The sequence below is a fragment of the Monodon monoceros genome, unplaced genomic scaffold (genome assembly GCF_005190385.1).
Source record: "Monodon monoceros isolate NGI ecotype Baffin Bay Population unplaced genomic scaffold, NGI_Narwhal_1 Super_Scaffold_21, whole genome shotgun sequence".
Classification (NCBI taxonomy): Eukaryota; Metazoa; Chordata; class Mammalia; order Artiodactyla; family Monodontidae; genus Monodon; species Monodon monoceros.
In genome coordinates, this window is record NW_021703778.1 from 101,629,326 (window position 1) to 101,650,372 (window position 21,047).

At 41.4% G+C, this 21,047-nt stretch overlaps 1 protein-coding gene across 2 annotated transcripts in view; it reads right to left on the reverse strand.

Annotated features, from left to right (window-relative positions):
• The window catches only part of STXBP6 (syntaxin binding protein 6), a 261,893-nt gene that overhangs the window by 50,736 nt on the left and 190,110 nt on the right, over nt 1-21,047 (reverse strand). For both annotated transcript variants that reach the window (XM_029239469.1, XM_029239468.1), the window contains exons 3-4: nt 5,951-6,081; nt 4,851-5,016 (exon numbers count right to left, since the gene is read on the reverse strand). In XM_029239469.1, the coding sequence (XP_029095302.1) occupies nt 4,851-5,016; nt 5,951-6,081 (297 nt within the window). The remainder of the gene's footprint in view (nt 1-4,850; nt 5,017-5,950; nt 6,082-21,047) is intronic.

Sequence of the window (21,047 nt, forward strand, 5' to 3'; positions counted from 1 at the left end):
TCAGTGTAAATAAAACAGCAATGGGGAACTATGAGGGATTTGCTCACATTTTGTCAAGAAGCATGAAGAGAGCAAAACGAAGTCCCCCTTGGGACGCTGACTTAATATGGCAGGTCCATTGTAAGTAAAGTGATGCTACCACTTGGGGCAGACCATGTTGCTCTCTTGAAAGCAAGTCTCTCTTCTAGAGTCTGAAGTTCTACATGTGCGATCAACTCCTTCAAGGCGTCTTTGTAGTACAAATGTGTTATCACACATATTACAGTATATCATTTATATCATCATCTCTGCTTACTACAGACAGAAAAAAACTACCATCTTAGAAAAAGTAAATATGACCTATGTGAACCCAAGACTTCACCTTCAGGGCCGTGTCGCTCCTGATGCTGTGTGATATTCCAGGAGCCAGACACTCCACACCTCTACCTTCCTTCTCTGCAGGTTACTTGGTAGCTTAGGGACCCAGCAACTGAATAATGGCTTTGTATTTCTAAAGGTGACTGACCTTGAATGAATTACGAGAGAGGTAGGGTGGAGGTCAGGAATGACCAAGGCTTGAGGACAAAGTCCTTCAACCATCCAGAGAAGAGAAGATGGCTGAAAAGATGCTGACTAAGGCAGAAGAAACCAACGCTTTCCGCTTCACACCTGCTTAGAGCATCCCGCTGTCTTTCAATTTATGGGGGTTTTCACAACTGTAGACTTTGGCCACGTCTCCTGGATCCTGTAACCAGCACCAGAAGATCAAAGCTCCCCAGTCTATCCTCTGGAGATAAAGAAATATCATGTTTGGAGGACAGAATTTCAAACAATCCAAAGAATTTATTTCTGTGTAACTGACTTTCCCCAAGAAGAAAAACCTGGCCATATGGAATATACACAATCAATAAATATAAGAGAAGAACTTCATGAAATTGTAGATGCTTAAATGATAATCCTACTTGAATTGGTATTAAAGAAACTATGGGGGACTTCGCCGGTGGCGCAGTGGTTAAGAATCCGCCTGCCAAGGCAAGGGGCACGGGTTCGAGCCCTGGTCCAGGAAGATCCCACATGCCACGGGGCAACTAAGCCTGTGCGCCAAACTACTGAGCCTGTGCTCTGGAGCCCACGAGCCACAACGACTGAGCCCACGTGCCACAACTACTGAAGCCCGCGCGCCTAGAGCCTGTGCTCCGCAATAAGAGAAGCCGCCGCAATGAGAAGCCTGCACACTGCAACGAAGAGTAGCCACTGCTTGCCGCAACTAGAGAAAGCCCGCACGCAGCCATGAAGACCCACTGCAGCCAAAAATAAATTAAAAAAATAAAAATAAAAAAAATAAAAAAGAAACTATGGTTCAGTGGGCATCAGACGGATTTGTCCTTCAAAAGTCCTTCAAAATCACTTGCCTTCAGTTTTCCCAGTGACGGGGGTTAGATCAGAAACAAAATGTCTAAGAGGTCTGGTGAGTGGCCAGGGCTCCAGCATCTTCCCCATTGACTAAAATAGCCTCACTTTCATCTCTTTAATATATTGAAATTCTCACGAACAAAAACAAAGAAAAAACAAAAAGCAAAATGATTTTAAAGGTCCTGGATGATTCCATCATATTATCTTAATCATATACCTCAATAAAAGTAGGAAAAGGGTTAAAACTGCTCATAATCTCTGGCCCTCTCCGCTTAGCTCCTTTTTTTAATACCTAGGAATGTGCTGGCTAAAATATATCCCAAAATTCCTGCACAACTCCAGGGGGCGCCATTCATACCAAAGACAATATCAGTGGTGTTCCCTGGAGCGTGCCACTCAGTGAGCCCAAAAACGATGGTTTTAGAGTGGTGAGGGCCTGTGTTTGAATCTCAGCCCTGCCACTTGAGGACAAAGGCTATACGATCCTTGGCAAGCTGTTTAATTACCCCTCTGATCCTATTTCCTTCTCAGTAAAATGGAGATAATAAATTGTATTTCCAAAGGCTGCTGTAAAAACTAAATGAGGTAACGTATGTACAGAACCTGATGGAGGACAGCACACCAACAGCAGCATCAGTTCTCTAAAATTACAAAATCGATCACATTTCACAGCATGGAAAACCATTTGTGTCTAGCACTTATGGCCCATACCGTAAGGACGAACCAAAAGATTTTGTGAAATTTGGAATAGATCTCATTTGCTGAAGATGGGGTAGGTACCCTAAAAGTTAAAGGGGTCAGAATGTAGTGACCTGAAAACGACACAATTTTTTTAAGTCTCCGAATTGTGATAAATGGCAGAAAGGAAGACTAATCAACATGCTAATTAACTAGGGTGTGTTGGTACAACTGTTATCAAGGATAGGCGACTGTTTAAATAAGACAGGCTGTACTCATTAAGGATGTCTGTGGTGCCAACAAATTACAATGTGTCTAATTCCAACTTTTTTGCCTTCCCTGGGAATCTAGAAGTGGGCAATATTTAACAGCACTAAATCTTTTATTTGATTCTTAAATTAAGAAGTGACTAACCTACGCAATAAAGCTATAACTTATGAATTACAGATTCTCAAACGACAGACCTGACAGATTGTAGATATCATCTAGTCTAACCCCCATATGTTACACCAGGGAAAACTGAGGTCTAAGGAAGATGAGAGACACATCTAAGGTCACAGAGGGCAGAGCCAATTCTGGCACTTGGTCTCATTAACTTCTTATTTTTCTTACTACGGGAGATCAATCTTTAGTTTTACGCACTATGCATACCAACAATTTAACTATGGATATATAGATTCTTGTCTCAACCCAGCATAATCTGGGGTTCATAGGGCAGTGGAAGACATCGAAAGACTGGGCCAATGACAGAAGCAGCTGGGTGGGAATGTGTGGAAAGGTCTGAGGATATTCGAGAGGGTAATGTATATGGAAAGGCTGTTAGGGACCTGCCAGGCTGGGGTTTGGGTAGTGGCAATTAGGGTCTATTAAGGGACCAAACATAGAATGATTGTCCACATCGAGGACGTAACAAAGTGACTAGCTCATAGTAGGTGCTTAGTACTAACAGGTTGTGTGGTTGGATGATGAGCTAAGAGTGAATGAAGGAATGAAAGGGCCTGTTCCGAGAGAAGAAATGAGAGCTTCAGAGACAACAGAGAAGAGGGCTACCTAGCGCCGTCCCTTAGGGGAGAGTTCCCAGAGCTCTCCCTAACCTTTGCAGGAAGGGGGCGGCTTGTTTCCCTCATGGGGACGGAGGAGTGAGTCTGTGCCCCCTTGCTTCCGCCTCATATTTCCACTCTGAGGAAATGCAGTCATCCCCATGGAACCGCCTCTGCTTCTGATGCCCTCTGCTCCCAGGATGGAACCTGGAGAAGTGGAGTGCTCGAGAGAAAGTCTGTCTCCAAGAGCAACAGAAATTTCAAATGCACGTGTCACACTGTTTTTTAGAGGAGACTCTGCTTAGGGGCCAGCCGGGCAAGCTACTGACCGTACTGATACTGATGGGGGAAATGTTTCATAGCAGGAACTTAAGATCAAGAAACAAATGTGATTCTAGGATACTAGAGAAGACCCTAAGGAAGAATGAGGGAAAGCTGGGGTTGCCTGGTCAATTTTCCATTCCCTGAAAATGTGACCATCTGTGGTCCTCAGCCTGGGTGCTTTAACCTTTGGCCAAGTCTGTTAAGGCTGGATTTTCAAAGCAGGATTCATTTGAACAACACTGGTGGCACAGACATGATAGAGTCTCATTATGTTTTCCAAACAGTAAGAGGTTTGTGTTTGATGTTTCCTTTCCTTTCAACATCTATGTCTAATATTTTTTTCACTTCTGTACCATAGGATGTAGTCACTTTGAAGAAAGTATGCACTCATCACCTCGTATTTCTCTAGGACCAAACAGAGAAGTGATAACACAAGAGTCTTTATCAGCATCTAAGAGAGGCCTTTCAAGGTTCATACGATGTGAGCAACTTCCTATTGAAGAGGCACACTAACGCTTCAGTGGCAAATAATGAAGTATTGACAGCACTTTCTCCCACAATACCTAGCAGACTAATGGCAAAATGAGAGTGTGCGTAGCAGCTGTTGGGACAGAACAATGGATTCTGCCTCATGTTCGTATGAAAGATAGATACAGCCCAAGGGGAAGGTGTACTGTCTCTATTGTGACCTTCACTTACATTTGATTAAGACAAAGTTGGTACATTTTTAAAAAGATGCTTTCAAAACCAGGAGAACAGGTCAGTGAAAAGACCAATAATATACACACTCTTCCTCAACTCCCATAGTGACTGGCAAGGCTTTATATTTTTAGCACAGTTTCAAGTCTCTAAAAAGAAATGCCACCTAAAAGAAATGTGCTAAGCACCCTCTAAGTGTTTCTCATTAACTTGCCAACGCTGGTACTCGTTCCTTAAGGCTGGCTTACAGCACTCATCCTACTTCAGCTCTGTCTGCCATTCAAGGAATAAATGTGAGACTAGGTGCTATTTGAAAGAAAGGGACTGTATCTGTAGGAACGGTCATATCAATATTTGTAAAATATCTTGAGAAATACTAGGAAAAAGCAACCCAGGAGAGTTCTGCGATGAAATGGTAGGGAAGAAACCAAACGGAAAGGTTTCTCTAATAAAGGGACAGGTTTGTTCTCATCGTACAAAGAATCTTAGCTAAGGAGTTAATTCCTTTTAAAAGATCAGCTTTTGGATAAGAGTGAAAACATACCACTGTGTCTAGATTAGCATACGATGAACTCCCGGAGTGGTCCTCATGCGGTCCAGCTCTGAGCGTCTGGATTCTTTTTTTCTGGTCTTTAATTACGCTGCTGAACACCTAACTGTATGTAAAAGTGCGTCTAAGGAAACAGAATGAGTAAAGTCACACAAACGCCCACTCACCTCCCATGATTTTGGACTGGCAGTTAATAAACTCTGGCTTCCTGTCCGTGAGGTAGCGCTGGCAGGTGTGGTGGAGGATCTGGAAGAAGGTGCATTTTTCTGAGGCCGTGCTGGCTACCCACTGGTCAAAAGCATTTTCAAACAACAAATCAAACTCCGCAGAATCCTGGAAAAGACAGTGAAATAACGACTGATCTCAAGCTATAAAAACTGCTGCTTCCAGTTCACCACGTTAAGAGACTCATAAAGGCTAAAACACCTTTCAAAGACTTTTGTCCTAATCACAAGACTCATCTTTACTAGCACCTAGGTGCACAGAGAGTATACCTTTCTCTCTCTATCAAGCAGACCTCAAATCTCATGGCATTTTTAGATGTCCCCAGGAAGTTAAGAGCACAGAAGTCCCTTTAGCTTAACTGCGTATCAACTTGTGTCAGAATTCAGACTATGCGTTGCCTTCCCAATTACTCGAAAAAGGATTCCTTTAGGTTCTTGGCACTGAACAGTATTAATCTTGTCCCTAACCTTTGGCAGGGAAAGATTACCCCTTACTATTTTAGTATATAGTTACATTTTACATTTTCTTTTTCCTCATTATTGATGTATTTTATGGTGAGTGTGTGAGCAAAGGGAATTTACTTGGAATACATAACTCTACCATGGAATGATTCTCTTATTAAATCCAATGGAATCCTAATACATCATTTTTAAGGGGCAGTTCATTTATTTGATTTTTGGTAAATAAACCTCATCACTGGTGGCATTAGGAGATGAATGGAGCTTCGATGAACATGGTTTTTCATATTGATAATCACAGATGTGATTATCTGAACTCTGCTCTTTGCACTTGGCTGATAAACATATTACTGGAGTAGCACTTCTTCAGTATTCATCCCCTTAGGTGCCTCCATCAAACATGATGAAAAGATTTATAATTTCCCGTAAGAAGGGCACAGGAATCAAAAAGTCTTAGCCACATAACTGAAATAGAGCAATAGTCTTGTTAAAAATGACTCAGACAACCATCACCCTGCCAAGGTCAATGAGAGAGTCATTGTGTGAAAAGAACACCTTCGCTCAGCACTGGACAGTTCACTCACCCGATTAGGATCGATGCCATTAACCTGGCGAAGCTGCTCAAGCATCCACTGTGATCTCCGCACGAACGACGTGGAGCCTTCAAACTGTTTGACCTTCGTAATGGATGCCTGTGTGGGTTTCTTGTTTGTCACTGCCAAGAAAAGACCAATCAGATTAGTGGGTGTGCAGGGTGGTTTGGGTCCTCATTCAGTGGTGTGTCTATCTTATACCTACGTACATATGTGCAATGAGAGAGAGAGAGAAAAACTGATATATCTGTTGTGTGTATAGAGAGAGATAAATATACATATGTGTGTATATACATGTGTATGTGTGTGAGTACAGAGGGGAGGAAGAGGGGGGAGGGAGGGAAGGAGGGAGGGAGAGGGAGAGAGAAGTACAGAGAGAAAGAAAGAGAAGCAGAGAAAGAGAGAAAATGAATGAGTATGTGTACCTTTAGTAAGAGGTGAACTCAAAAGAAATAGAAATTATAACGTGCACCCTCAAGCAGTTACAATATAATTTTAATTGTAAGGGCAGCTTCATTTATGCCATCATCCACTCACATTGAACACGACAGGAATAATTAACACCAGGCTCCTCTAATGGAGGCTACAAATGCACAATGATGTCTAGCAGGGAAAGCAGCATATGGGGCTGACAGGCATCAGGTAGGGGTAGTTAGGAAAGGCTGCATTTTAAAGGAAGTGCAGGTTACCGGTTCCCCTAGGGAGCTGCAATGCATATTTCTAATGTTATAGTCCAGTGTAAATATTCCAGGCTTTAGTGAGAAGATAAGAAGTAATACTTCACTCAAAACAAAACAAAACAAAAAAACCAACCCAACTATTTGGCTTTAAAATATAGTCAGTTTGTATCCAGTTTGCATCTGATTATAACCCCTGCCCCTCTCCACATATGAATTCCTGAGGTCACCACAACTGTAGGGCCAGGACAGTTCCTCCTCCTGGCCTTAGTCAGTTCTCCCTTCCATGCTGAGGATGGACCTTGTCACCTCTTGGACAGAAGTCAAGTACCAGCCACCAGGAGAGAGTCACTCTGAATATTTCTCTGTCTGCGTACTTCATGATTAGAGCCTCAAGGGAGGGGAGGTAATTAAGTATTTTAAAAGGGTTTTCCTAAAAGCTCCTCCTCAGCTCTGCCTGTAAGAACTGTAAGTTTAAATAGAAACGATGCTCTTAAAGGAGCCGGGAAAAGTGGAAAGCATTCCTTGTAATGAATGCAATCCTAGTAAGACCGTGCATCAGTGCTACATTCTTTCTTAGTTTCAAATAAGCCCACAGATCCCACACTTGCAAATAACCATGCAAATGCTCAACAGATGGCAAAAAGAATCCTTGCGGGATGAAGGACAGAAAACACCTATTCCAGTCATGATGGGTGGTAAGAAGGCTCTCCTTCACACATACCAGAGTTTTATCACAGCTTCAGTGTCTGGGGTCGTGAAAGCAGTGACCAAGAGGGGAAAGAAATGTGGGCACCCTGCCTTTAGGGTTGGTAAGAACCCTATGGTACAGGACTGGGCTGTTTTTAGGATCTCAGTACAATCTTTTCCCTTTGTTCCTAACCAGAATTTAGCAAACATTTTAAAAAAATTTCAAATAATGCTTAGGTTTACTGCCCATTATTCAGTTATATTTGGCTAGAAGCTTATGAACATTTCACACCAATTACATTTACTTTCACGGTTAAAAAGTCATCATCCCCTTAACACCCACGATCAAGGAAATGTTATAGTCTTCCATTCACAAATGGCCTGTCTAGCCTACAGCTCCATGTATAAGTCTGCCTAAGTCCCATTAGGAGCAACCATTCCCTTCACTAAATTCACACAATATTACCAGTCTGCCAGGGCTGTCTGTCCACTTAATTTAATTCATTTATTTTATGTGTCTATATGACACAAAGGGAAGCTCTAATAGGTTTCTCTGATAGTCATGCCCTGCCTGCTCTGCTGTTTTAATGTCAAGGGAAACAACACACCTGGAATATATGTGGGTCCTAAAATGTGCTTAAACGATTAAAGAATGCTTTTCAATAACAGGAAAACATGGGTTCCTGTATTAGACACACACCCCTAAACACACAAAAGAGGATTTCCTCCTTTGTTTATGTAAATCACACGACATTTAGGCATCCTGGGAAACATGAAGGCTTTCCTTCTGACTTCAGTTAACTCATATTTTTATTTCTGGTCCATTTATTTCCAACTGGTGTATAGCATTATAAAAGTTCAAACATAAAGCAAGATTGTTGTAATTATTGGCATGTTCGAGACTGACACTTTCAGGAAGGCAAGTTCCATTGGAAGTTTGTCACTGAAATGAGAAGGGCAGGAACTCCACCCACCCAACAAATGCCCCACGGATTTGTTTAACAGCAATCGCACTGCAGAGTGGTCATTTTTAACGGAGGCAGTTACAACTTCATCCATTCCTGACTTTTTTCCCTCTGTTACGTTATTGCTTGCCCAGTTCTTGGAATCTGATAGTTTTCCTGGGCACTGAGCCTGGTTTGGTTTTAATTTTTGTTTATTGTTATTATCTCCAACATCCCAGTTTCTATTTTGAAGCAGGTGCCTTAAAATGATATTATTATATACACATTACATAGAATTAAATAAAGACTTTCCCCTGCTGAGGTCAAAACAGTTGTACAATCACACCACTGCCAGACTTTGAGTTCTGTGCTAGAAGGAGCCATGTTTTAACCCCTTCCTCTTTTGGTGTTTTTAGGATCCATAGCTGTTAAAAATAAGTCAGTCAGGCAGATTCCAGATGTCTAGTGAAAAACAGCATTTTACCTTCTCCTTCCCAAGGAAAGCTAATTGATAGCACACGCTGGAAAATGCAACCAAATGATCTGAATCAGTAATATCATAGTGCTGTATGTCCAACTACCCCCATATGGTAGAGTCCATATTCATTACTTTGAATAACTTTAAAGGCGAGATAATCAGGGCATTTCTGTCATGCCTTGATCATTCATGAGGAAAAGGTAAATATATAGGCATTCAAAGGGGATATGATATTCCCAGGTAATACTGCAGACCACCCAGAATCAGCCTGATCCCCTGGTTTTCCACTCAGACCCGCACATCGAAATCACCTGGGAGTTCTACAACAAAAACACCAAACACTGTCAATCAGAATCCCTGGGGGTGTGGCCCTGGCATCCATATTTTAAATCGCTCCAGTTGACTCTGAGGCACTTTGAGTGTTGAGAGCCACTGAATTATGTATTTAGTCATTTAACAAATATTTATGGCATATTTGTTAGATGGAAGATACAGAAGGAAGTTTTATGGCAATTCAGATATTGAGTAAAAAGTGGTTCTGAATCAAGAACTTTGGTGGGGAGGAGATAAGAACGATGCAACAGAGTATTAAAGCGTAACAGGATAAATGACATAGGAGTCATCTGAGGTGTGTAGGTGGGGGTGCTTTAAGGACCAAGGTAGAGTTGGGGGAAGTCAGGGAGGTTTCATGAAGCAGCCACATTCCAGGAATTATAACATTAGCCCTCACCTGGACGTCTGTGATTTTCCCCAAACCAGCTTTCTGACCAGCTTGGCTATTCAAACTGAAATACATAAGACTGAACCATCTTTTAAAAACTCCTTGCCAAAGAAATCTTGAGAAAGAAGAACAAAGCTGGAGGTGACATGCTTCGGTAAGTCAAGTTTTGGGGTTATCCAAGCCTAATGCTTTTCACTCACTCCTGGAACCCACTGCTTTCTATGGTGGCATCAGAGGAAGACAGAAGCATGGGGCAAACCGAATCCAGGTCCTTCTGCTACCAGTTCTGACAAAAAGAATGTAGTTTTCATGGCTGCATGCCTTCTCTTCAGCCTTCATGTAGACTTATCTACATCTCAGCTGTAGTTAAGAAGCAGTCTTAGGAACTCTTATGTCTAGAATGTCATTACCACCATTACTCAAGTGGTGTAACATCTCTTTTTCATGAACTAATGGCGTAAAGAGTTCTTTTAAAAAATGGTCCAGGGGCTTTCGTGGTGGCGCAGTGGTTGAGAGTCCGCCTGCCGATGCAGGGGACACGGGTTCGTGCCCCGGTCCGGGAAGATCCCACATGCCGCGGAGCGGCTGGTCCCGTGAGCCATGGCCGCTGGGCCTGCGCGTCCGGAGTCTGTGCTCCACAACGGGAGAGGCCACAACAGTGAGAGGCCTGCGTACCGCAAAAAATAAAAATAAAAAACGGTCCAGCCATGAAACACTGTACAGAAATAAGACACTTAACCATAGTCAAAGAGTGGAGATCACCAGCCTTGCTTTTGCCCAGTGAGAAAATGCTATTTAATCAAAACCAGAGAAGCCAGCCAATAGTACAGTACCATCTAGTCGATCAAACCTGGTCTTGTATCAAGTTAGGAATTGGTGGAGGAGGGGACAAAGGCTGTTATCAGAAAGGAAAGACAGAAATGCCAGTTACTTGCATGTGATGCCAAATGGCAGAAAAACACATACTCTGCCAGGGATTACGAGGCTGATCCTCCATTTCAAGGTCCAAAGGTTGTGAGACTGCTTTTTTTTTAAAGTCACTCTTTCCTCTACAATCTCATTATTCAGAGTATCATTTCTCAATCGTCCCAAACGGGAAAATCAGTTTTGCCCAAATACAAAACATCTAGTCTCAGTCCTAAGACATTATTTTAAAGAAAACAAATAATCAGCATTTAAAGAAAATGATGACTCACAACCTCTACCATCTCACTTTTCATAGATATTATATTTTCACTAACACAAACATTTCTTTACACATTAAAGTCGAATTGAATCATCTTATAACTTTATGTGGTCATTTCTTATTAAAAAAAAAGATGAAGAACAAATTGTATCTACAATATAATTTGAGGTCAAGGCTAGGCAGCTAAAACGTAGAATTTACCATACCTATGTACCTAAGATATCTAAAAATGTCTGTCATCATGCTTAGCCCTCTCCTGATCTCGTAGTTGAGTGAAAGTCAGCATTCTGTGGTGTGACTTAGCCCTCTGCTCTGCTGGAGTCTAACGGCCAGACGTTTTGATTTCAATAAGACTGTTGATGAGAAATAAACAATTTGGAGCAAGGAAAAAAAGTGATGTCCACATAGAATCTCATCAGGGCTGCTCTCTGGCTGTGTCGGAGGTGACAGACATAAAGGAAAAAAAAAAAAAAAGAAGTCCTCTGAGATGTGATTCAGGAAGTCAAAGCAAGATTGAGCATGGGTGCTGGGTGCTGATGTGGTACAGAGACGGGCTAAGAGGACAAGGTGAGAAATGATTACTTGGAACTGTTTTTCTTAATGCTCTTCCCAAACCCTAATGTATGCTAATTCCAGGTGGCTTTCACAGTAGCTATGGAGAAATAAATTTCAAGTCTGAGGCTGCATCAGCAATTTTATGCAGTGAGATGGCGGAACGTTTACAAAGCTTAGAAGCAAAAGTATCTAGACTGTTACCTCACATACTTTCAGAACAGGGACCCGTCATCACTGCTACGGTGAGTGGGGAACGGAGCCTGGCGCTCTCCCCACAGGGTTGATCATTTGCTTCTCACGTGATTTCTCAAAGTGTGTCATAATTTAGGGACACAATTGTTTAGATTCCACAGGCTCCCGAACTAGACCAGTTCATGAAATGGCCAAGCTTGTCTTTGGGGCCCTATTCCTCTCCTTCCATCTTAGGTCCTGGGGGCTCTCTGGTCAGATTCCTCACAGGACCTAAATGGGTTTGAAAGGGTATTCTTGAATCTGCGTGTTTTTAGGAAGAAAAATTTAATCCAAATAAACAACAGCTGCAACAACAAAAATGGTGGCATTTCAGTCATGACCACCAAACCAGTGAGGAAGAATATAGGATGCCCTTCTACAGTCCCTGCTCCACTAACTCTAAAGGGGAGGGAAGGGGAGAGTCCTGCACAGGGCTGTGAGGTTTGTTTCTTAAAGACAGACTTCTATGGTCTACAGGAGGGATAATCACCAAGAAAGGAGTTTTCCACACAAACAATTCCTTATTTGGTATCACTAGTTCCTAGGGCTGTACCTACAGCACATTCTCATCTCCAAATTGGAGGGGGAGGAGGATGAGATTCAAAGTCTAGGAAATTTCTCCAAAGGGATACCAAAAAAAATTTGTATGGGAAACCTCTTTTTTCTAAATAAGTTTGGATGAGTCCTTCAGTAGAAGGAGAAGAATACGAAACATCTTTCATCAAGCATTCTTCAGGAAGGATTCTTTTAATATGAAAGTACAGCATCATACCCAAAGTAGCTGACAGCTACACATCTGTAGAGCAAGCAAGCCCCCTAAACTAACTCTGCAGGAAGTACTAGCTGGTTTTAATGTTTCCAAATTACCAAAAGGAGACAGCATTACTTCTGGAATGTACAACTTCAATGTCTCATGCCAACATGAGCTCCAAGTTAAAAATCTAGTCTTGGGGGGGCTTCCCTGGTGGCGCAGTGGTTGAGAGTCCGCCTGCCGGTGCGGGGGACGCGGGTTCGTGCCCTGGTCCGGGGGGATCCCGCGTGCCGCGGAGTGGCTGGGCCCGTGAGCCATGGCCGCCGAGCCTGCGCGTCCGGAGCCTGTGCTCCGCAACGGGAGAGGCCACAACAGTGAGAGGCCCGCGTACCGCAAAAAAAAAAAAAAAAAAAAAAAATCTAGTCTTGAGAATTCCCTGGTGGTCCAGTGGTTAGGGCTCTTGTGCTTTCACTGGTGGGGCCCAGGTTCAATCCCTGCTCTGGGAACTAAGATTCCGCAAGCCTTGTGGCGCTGCCAAAAAAACCCAACAAAACCCCAAAATCTAGTCCCTTCCAATTTTAATCTTCTTACCCCTGTCAATAATTTTACTTTAACTATAAAAATATGTAGATTTTTATTTTGAAAGGGTATTCTACTTTTCAAGTCAATGACAGGCTCAGGTACATCACAGGTAGTCTTGGACTGTTAAATCTTTTTTTTTTTGCGGTTCGCGGGCCTCTCACTGTTGTGGCCTCTCCCGTTGCGGAGCACAGGCTCCGGAAGCGCAGGCTCAGCGGCCGTGGCTCACGGGCCCAGCCCCTCCGCGGCATGTAGGATCTTCCCGGACCGGGGCACGAACCCGTGTCCCCTGCATCGGCAAGCGGACTCTCAACCACTGCGCCACCAGGGAAGCCCGGACTGTTAAATCTTTACCTTGAAATCAGGAAGCTTAATCCCCAGAAGGCTTGAGTTCCCATCTCAAGATGGGTTCTCCCCTCTCCGGACCAGTACCACGATGCCCTCTCTATTATAAACTGATACCCGGTGCCAGCGCAGGTACACACACACAAATGAATTAGAGAATCAACAAAGGAAGAAGACAAAAGGAGGAAGAACACCAGAAACCATGAATAAGCCAACAACTTATATCAGGCTCAACTGGTCTGTTTCAGGATCAAGCCATGGTTGTAAGGCTTGATCTATTTTCTTACTAGAAAAGAGAGGTATCCTGGGAACTAAGGAGAGCAGAGAAAATGGTAAAAACCAGGAAATTATAGAACTATTAGGAGACTAGAAGGAGAAGAAGTTGTGGGTTAAAGCCTTTTAAAACAATCTTTTTTTCCTGCAAGGCTTATTCTAGCAGCATCTCTTACAATTCTGTTTGTCTCAGCCTCCCTGAAAACATGATTTCATGAGATTCAGCAACCCAAGGTTTCCCACTGTGCTTGAGTTTTTAACTTCCTTAAACCTTTCCCTATATACCTGCGGAAAAAATCAATTTGCATGCATTCTGGGTAAAGGGTAAACATACAGTGACTTAAAAAACCTGGTTAATGTTAGTTATTGCAACTTCATATTTTATATGGAAAGCGTATAATATGTCTGGTTTATGTAGTGTAACTGTGAAACAAACAAATAAACAAACAGGCCCAAGCCAGGGAAGTAAATGCCTTGACTTGTGAGAAGTGATGGTTTCTGAAAGAGATTAAATCCAATACCAAATCCCGTAATATACAATGAAGAAAACAGAAGGGGTTAACTGCAGTCATAAAGCCTCATTCTGTTCTTACTTCCTCAATTCTGGAAACAGATATAAACATCATTTTTGATCTATTCTTAGGAGAGATTTACAAACAGAGCATCTAAAGACAAAGGCATCAAAGCAGCAGCTACCTGACTGAAGAATGAATTACATTACTCTACAAGCAGCTCAAAGGCTGGGAATAAAACTTGAAAAAACGACTCCTTGAACGTGACACTTTCCTTTCACATTATCCATTATATACCGAAAAGTACAGGCCAAGCAGCAGTTCTCTTCAGGAAAATGCCATACTTGGTAGAAATTTGATACCTATTTTGCCAGTGGGAGCTGCTAAAAAGCATTCTTAGAGCTCAAATGCCCCTTCCAGTGAGAAAAGATGGAATCATTTTTGCAGCCTCTACTTCCCCATCTCTCGGCAGCCGTGAAGAGGGGCCCTTACTCCTTACTGTGTGAGGGAACGGCCTGGTTCTCAACTCCCTGACATGACCCCACTGCTGAGCAGAATCTTTTAATACGAATATTTAGTCTAAAAGAACCATGGGAGGATGTTACGTGGATATGGGTCACCTTCTATGTGAGAAGAGTACCCCCCACTTCCTCCCAAAGAGATTGGAAAGACAGAGCAACAGAGAATTTGCTAATGGACCAGATACCTATAATAGCAACATATAATATCACTAGGTTTCTGGAAAAATCAAAGCTGCTATGACTTAGCGAACATATGCTATCAAATATAATGACAACTAACAGTCAAGCAAAGACAGATTTATCTGCTCTCTCTGCTTTTCCTCCTCCTTGCCACCACCACTTACTCAATACTTACAATAATATATTTAATGTGAGGGTGTACATCACTGAAGTTCTAAAGAAAGTGAACGGTGTCACTGAGAACTTGTCACCTTCACTCTTTACGATGTTAAGTGGGGGACTAAGATCTAGCAACATGTTCTAGGTAAAACGAATGTCAATTCTGTTAGTGAAAATTATCTGCAATTAAAATTAGCTGGATTTATTTTGGTAAACTCTAGGTGATATCTACTAAAGCGAAACACGCATATACTCTTAAGATCCCGCAATTCTAACCCCGTGTCTACACAGCAGAAGTGAGGGCTACATCCACCCTTCTGCCTGAAGCAACCCAAATGGACAAGGTATATGAAACAGGGAATGATAGTGTGATCGCTGAGACACAGGAAATGAACGAGGCCAGCCCTACAACTGCCCTCGTTTCCGGGTTTGAGAGTTTTCCAGGCTGTAGTGCAAGGAGGAGGAACCCAGGCAGAGACGGTCAGACTCCCTACATTGAGGAGACAGAGCTGAGAGCGCAGGGAGATCAAGGTCATTAAAATTCTCAGGACAGAGTCATGAAGAAAGAGAACTACACGCACAGAGAACTCTGGAGACCTGCAGAGATTTGGCCTTAAGTATTTAGCTAAGTACTTCTCACCACAGGTGTGTGAGCAAACTACCTGAGGCCAGAGAAAGAACCACTCAAAATGAACAGAGGAAACAGTACTCCAGGCTCCAAAAGGGCTGGGCATAGTGCCTATCCCCAGCAGCCTGACTGGAAAACCTCAAGATTCAGGGGGCACTGAGGATACACAGAGGGGTCTTGCCCTGTGAGTGAGGAATAATTAGCCCTAGACTGAACAATGCTCTAGTCTTGCTTACAGATGACAATGGCGTATGATTTTATAACATATGGAAAAGTAAAATGTGTGACAATAATAGCATAAAACTCAGGACGGGAGAAAGGGGATGTGAAATACTGGGAGGTTCTTATACTATATATGAACTAGTATACTATCACTCGGAGGTAAAGCATGTTAAGTTAAAGGTGTATGCCATAAACTCTAAAGCAATTACCGAAATAACAAAACAGAGAGTCAAACTAATCAGAGACGGTTAAGTTTTATGTGTCAGTTTGGCTATGGTTAGGCCATGGCACCCCAGTATTTGGTCAGACATTCTTTTTGATGTTTCTGTGAGGGTGTCTTGGGATTGACATTTAAATTGGTAGACTCTGATTGCACTCCATAATGTGGGTTGGCCTCATTCAATCAGCTGAAGGGCAGAATAGAGCAGCAGACTGACTTCTCCAAGGGCAAGAAGGAATTGTGGTTTTCAGAGTTGAACTACAACATTAGTTCTTCCCTGGGTCTCCAGCCTGCCAGCCCACCCTGCAGATTTCGGACTTCACAGCCTCCACAATCGTGTGAGTGAATTCCATATATAAATATAAACACGTACACTATAAATTTTATATATAATATTATTATATACACATCCTATCGGTTCTGTTTCTTTGGAGAATCCTGACTAACACAATAGCTAATAAGCTAACAAAGAAAACAGCAACAGCTAAAAGAATAAAATACTTAGGAATATATTTAACCAAAAGAGTACAAGGCTTGTATAGTCAAAATCACAAGACATTACTGAAAGAAATTAAAGAAGACTTAACATAAAAACATCTTGTATTCGAGGATTAGAAAACTTAATGTTGTTAAGTATGGCAAAATCCCCAAATTCATCTACAGATTCAAATGGAGAGACATACTGTGGTCATGGGTTAAAAGACTCAATTTTAGGGCTTCCCTGGTGGCGCAGTGGTTGAGAGTCCGCCTGCCGATGCAGGGGACGCGGGTTCGTCCCCCGGTCCAGGAAGATCCCACATGCGGCGGAGCGGCTGGACCCGTGAGCCATGGCCTCTGAGCCTGCGCGTCCGGAGCCTGTGCTCCGCAACGGGAGAGGCCACAACAGTGAGAGGCCCGTGTACCGCAAAAAAAAAAAAGACTCAATTTTATTAAGATGTCAGGAGACAAGAATATACAAGGGAGAAAAGACAGTCTCTTCAATAAGTGGTGTTGGGAAAACTGGACAGCTACATGTAAAGAATTAGATTAGAACATTTCCTCACACTATATGCAAAAATAAACTCCAAATGGATTAAAGACCTAAATATAAGACCTGAAACCATAAAACTTCTAGAAGAGAACAGAGGCAGAACACTCTCATGTAAATCATAGCAATATTTTTTTTGATCTGTCTCCTAAAAGAAATAAAAGCAAAAATAAACAAGCGGGACCTAATTAAACTTAAAAGCTTTTGCACAGCAAAGGAAATCATCGACAAGACAAAACAAAAAGACATCCTACTGAATGGGAGAAAAAATTTGACTGATAAGGGGTTAATATCCAAAATATATAAAGAGGTCATACAATGCAATATCAGAGTAACAAACAACTCGATTAAAAAATGGGCAGAAGACCTGAATAGACATCTTTTTCTAAAGAAGACATATAGATGGCCAAGAGGCACATGAAAGGATGCTCAACATCGCTAATTATTAGAGAAATGCAAATCAACACCACAATGGGATATCACCTCACACCTGTCAGAATGGCCATCATCAAAAAGTCTACAAATAACAAATGCTGGAGAGGGTGTGGAGAAAAGGGAACTCTCTTGCACTGTTGGTGGGAATGTAAACTGGTGCAGCCACTATGGAGAACGGTATGGAGGTTCCTCAAAAAACTAAAAATAGAGTTAGCATATGATCTAGCAATTTCACTCCTGGAATATCTGAAAAAAATGAAAACGCTAATTTGAAAAGATACATGCACCGCAATGTTCACAGAAGCATTATTTACAATTGCCAAGATATGCAAGCAACCCACGTGTCCATCAACAGATGAATGGATAAAAAAGATATATTCTTCTTTAATATTCTGTCATTACTCAGCCATTCCAATATTACTCAGCCATTCCAAAAGAATGAAATTCTGCCGTTTGCAACAACGTGGATGGGCCTAAAGAGTATTATCCTTAGTGAAATAAGTCAGGCAGAGAAAAACAAATACTGTATGTTATGACTTATATGTGAAATCTAAAAAATAAAACAAATGAATATATATAACAAAACAGAAACAGACTCACAGATATAGAAAACAACCTAGTGGATCCTAGCAGGGAAGAGGAAGGGGGGAGGGGCAGAATGGGGTATGGGATTAAGAGATACAAACTACTACTATAAAGTAGAAAAGCAACAAGGATATATTGTATAGCAAAGGGAAACATAGCCATTATTTTGTAATAACTTTAAATGGAGTGTAATCTATAAAATATTGCATTACTATGTTGTACACACATGAAACTACAGTAATACAATATTGTAAATCAACTATACTTCAACTGAAAAAAAAAAAGCCAAAAAAAAAAAAAGGATGTCAATTCTTCCCAATATAATCTATAGATTTAATGCTACTGCAATCAAAATTCTGGCAGGTTTTTTAGGCAGACTATGACCAATTGATTACAGAAATTCACATGGAAATGCAAGTGATCTAAAAGAGCAAAAATAACTCTGAGGGGAAAAAAGGAACAAAGTTGGAGGACTCAAACTACCTGATTACATGACTTGTTATAAAACCAAACTAATCAAGATATTATAGTCCTGGCATCAAGACAGACACATAGATCAATGGAACAGAATAGAGAGTCCAGTACACAGATCTTCCTTGACCTACAATGGGGTTATGTCTCAACAAACCCACTGTAAATGGAAAATATCTTAAGTCGAAAATGTACTTAATACACCCAACACATTGAACAACATAGCTTAGCCTAGCCTACCTTAAACGTTATCAGGACACTTACATTAACCTACAATTGGGCAAAATCATCTAACGCAAAGCCCATTTTATAATAAAGTGCGTAATAATAAAGTGTGTAATATCTCATGTGATTTATTGAATACTTCACTGAAAGTGAAAGACGGAACGACTGTATGGGTGCAGAATGGTTTTAAGTTTGTTGTTTGTTTACTCTCATTACTGCATGGCTGAGTGGAGCTTGGCTTGCCGTCGCTGCCCAGCATCATGAGGGAGGATCATACAGCATGTTGCTAGCCCAGGGAAGATCAAAATTCAAAGTATGGTTACTACTGAATGTGCATTGCTTTTGCACCATCGTAAAGTCAAAAAACCGTAAGTTGAACCATCATAAGCTAAGTTGGGGACCGCCTGCATATGGAAAACGGATTTTCTTTTAAAAAAATTTTTTTTCCTAGTTTTCTTTCCTTTTTTTATTTTACTTTCCTTTGGCTGTGCCATGTGGCTTGCAGGATCTTAGTTCCCCAGCCAGGAATCGAACCCAGGCCCCCTGCCGTAGAAGCATGGAGTCCCAACCACTGGACCGCCAGGGACTTCACTGGAAAACTGATTTTTTTCAACAAAAGTGCAAGGGCAATGCAGTGGATAAAGGATCGTTTTTTTCAACAAATGATACTCGAACAATTGAATATCCACATGCAAAAGAAAAGGAACTTCACCTCATACTTTGTACCATATACAAAAATTAAGTAAAAAATGTATCAAGAGATCTAAATGTAAAAAGTCTAAAACTATAAAACTTGAAAGAAAACAAGAAAATCTCTGTGACCTTGGGCTAGGCAAGGCTTCTTAGATATGGCACTAAAAGCACAACTCAGGAAAGGATAAATTAACTAGGATCAAAATGAAAAACTGCTCTTCAAGAGAATTAAAGACAGGTCACAAAGTGGCAGAAAATATTTGCAAATCATTGTCTGGTAAAGGACTTGTATCGGAGTATACTTTTGAAAACTCTCAAAACCCAATAAAAAGAACCCATATAAAAAAAAATGATCAAAAGATTTGAAAAAACACTCTATTAAAGACAATGTGGATGGGAAAAAAGCACAAAAGATGCTCAACACCATCAGCTATTAAGGAAATGAATACCTGATGAGGTACTATGAGGTACCATTGCACACCTGTTAGAATGACTAAAATTCAAAAGGCTGACCATGCCAAGTATTAGCTTGTGCAAATATGCAGAGCAGCTTTATTTGTAATAGCCCCAAACTGGAAAAACCTTAAGATCCATCTCAAAATAATTATGCTGAGTGAAAGGCAGACCAAAAAAACACCCCACAACAGTATATTCTATATGTTTCCATTTACATAAAATTTTAGGAAGTGCAAACTTACATATAAAGACAGAAAGCATATCAGTGGTTGCCTGAACATATGGAGTGGGATATGGGAATGCTCAGGGCCACGGAGAGATTACAAAGGGGTACAAGGAAACTTTGGGGGATGAGGGATAGGTTCATTACTTTGATTGTAGTGATGATTTTGTGGGTGCACACATGTAAAAAGTTACTAAACTGTACCATTCAGATATGTGAAGTTTCTTCCAGATTGGTTATATCTCAATAATGCTATTAAAAAAGTCACAAAACTAATCTATAGTGATTGTGGTCAAAATGGAGATTACCTTTGATGGAGGTAGAAGGGAACCTTCTAGGGTGCTGGAAAGGTTCTATATGTTGGTACAGGTGATGCTTACATGGGTTTACACACATATAAAAAGCTCATTGAACTGTACACTTAAGATATGTATACCTTACAATATGTAAGTTATACCTAAATAAAAAGTAAACCAATGATAATAATAATGGAAGGGTTTGAGAATTTCCCTGTAGTGGTGCTATGAACTTCTTTGCTACCAGTTTGTCATCACCAACCCTGACAGGTGTATCTCAGCACTTGCCGCACACCTAGCTCATTCCAAGGTTAATGTCAGTAAGAGAGTCACACCACCCAGAATGTTCCCCACAGAGGAATAATGTGCAAACTTGTAAGTTTTCTTAGTCTGTTCTGGCTGCTTATAACAAAGTACCATAGACTGGGTGGCTTATAAACAGAAATTTATTTCCCACAGTTCTGGAGGTTGGGAAGTTCAAGATCAAGGCAAAAGCATATTCAGTGTCTGGTGAGACCCCAACGTTCTGGTTCACATATAGCTATCTTCTTGTGTGTCTTCACATGGCAGTACGGGAGAGAATGCTCTAGGATCGCTTCTTATAAGGGCGCTAATCTTATTCACGAGGGCTCCACCCTCATGACCTAATTACTTCTCAAAGGCCCCACCTCCTAATACCATCATGTTGGGGGAGTTAGGATTTCAACATATAAATTGGAGGGGAGAAGCACAAACATTCAGTCCATAACAGAAGTGAATTTATTCACTGCAATTCTGATACTTGCTTTTATAAAAATCTACCTGT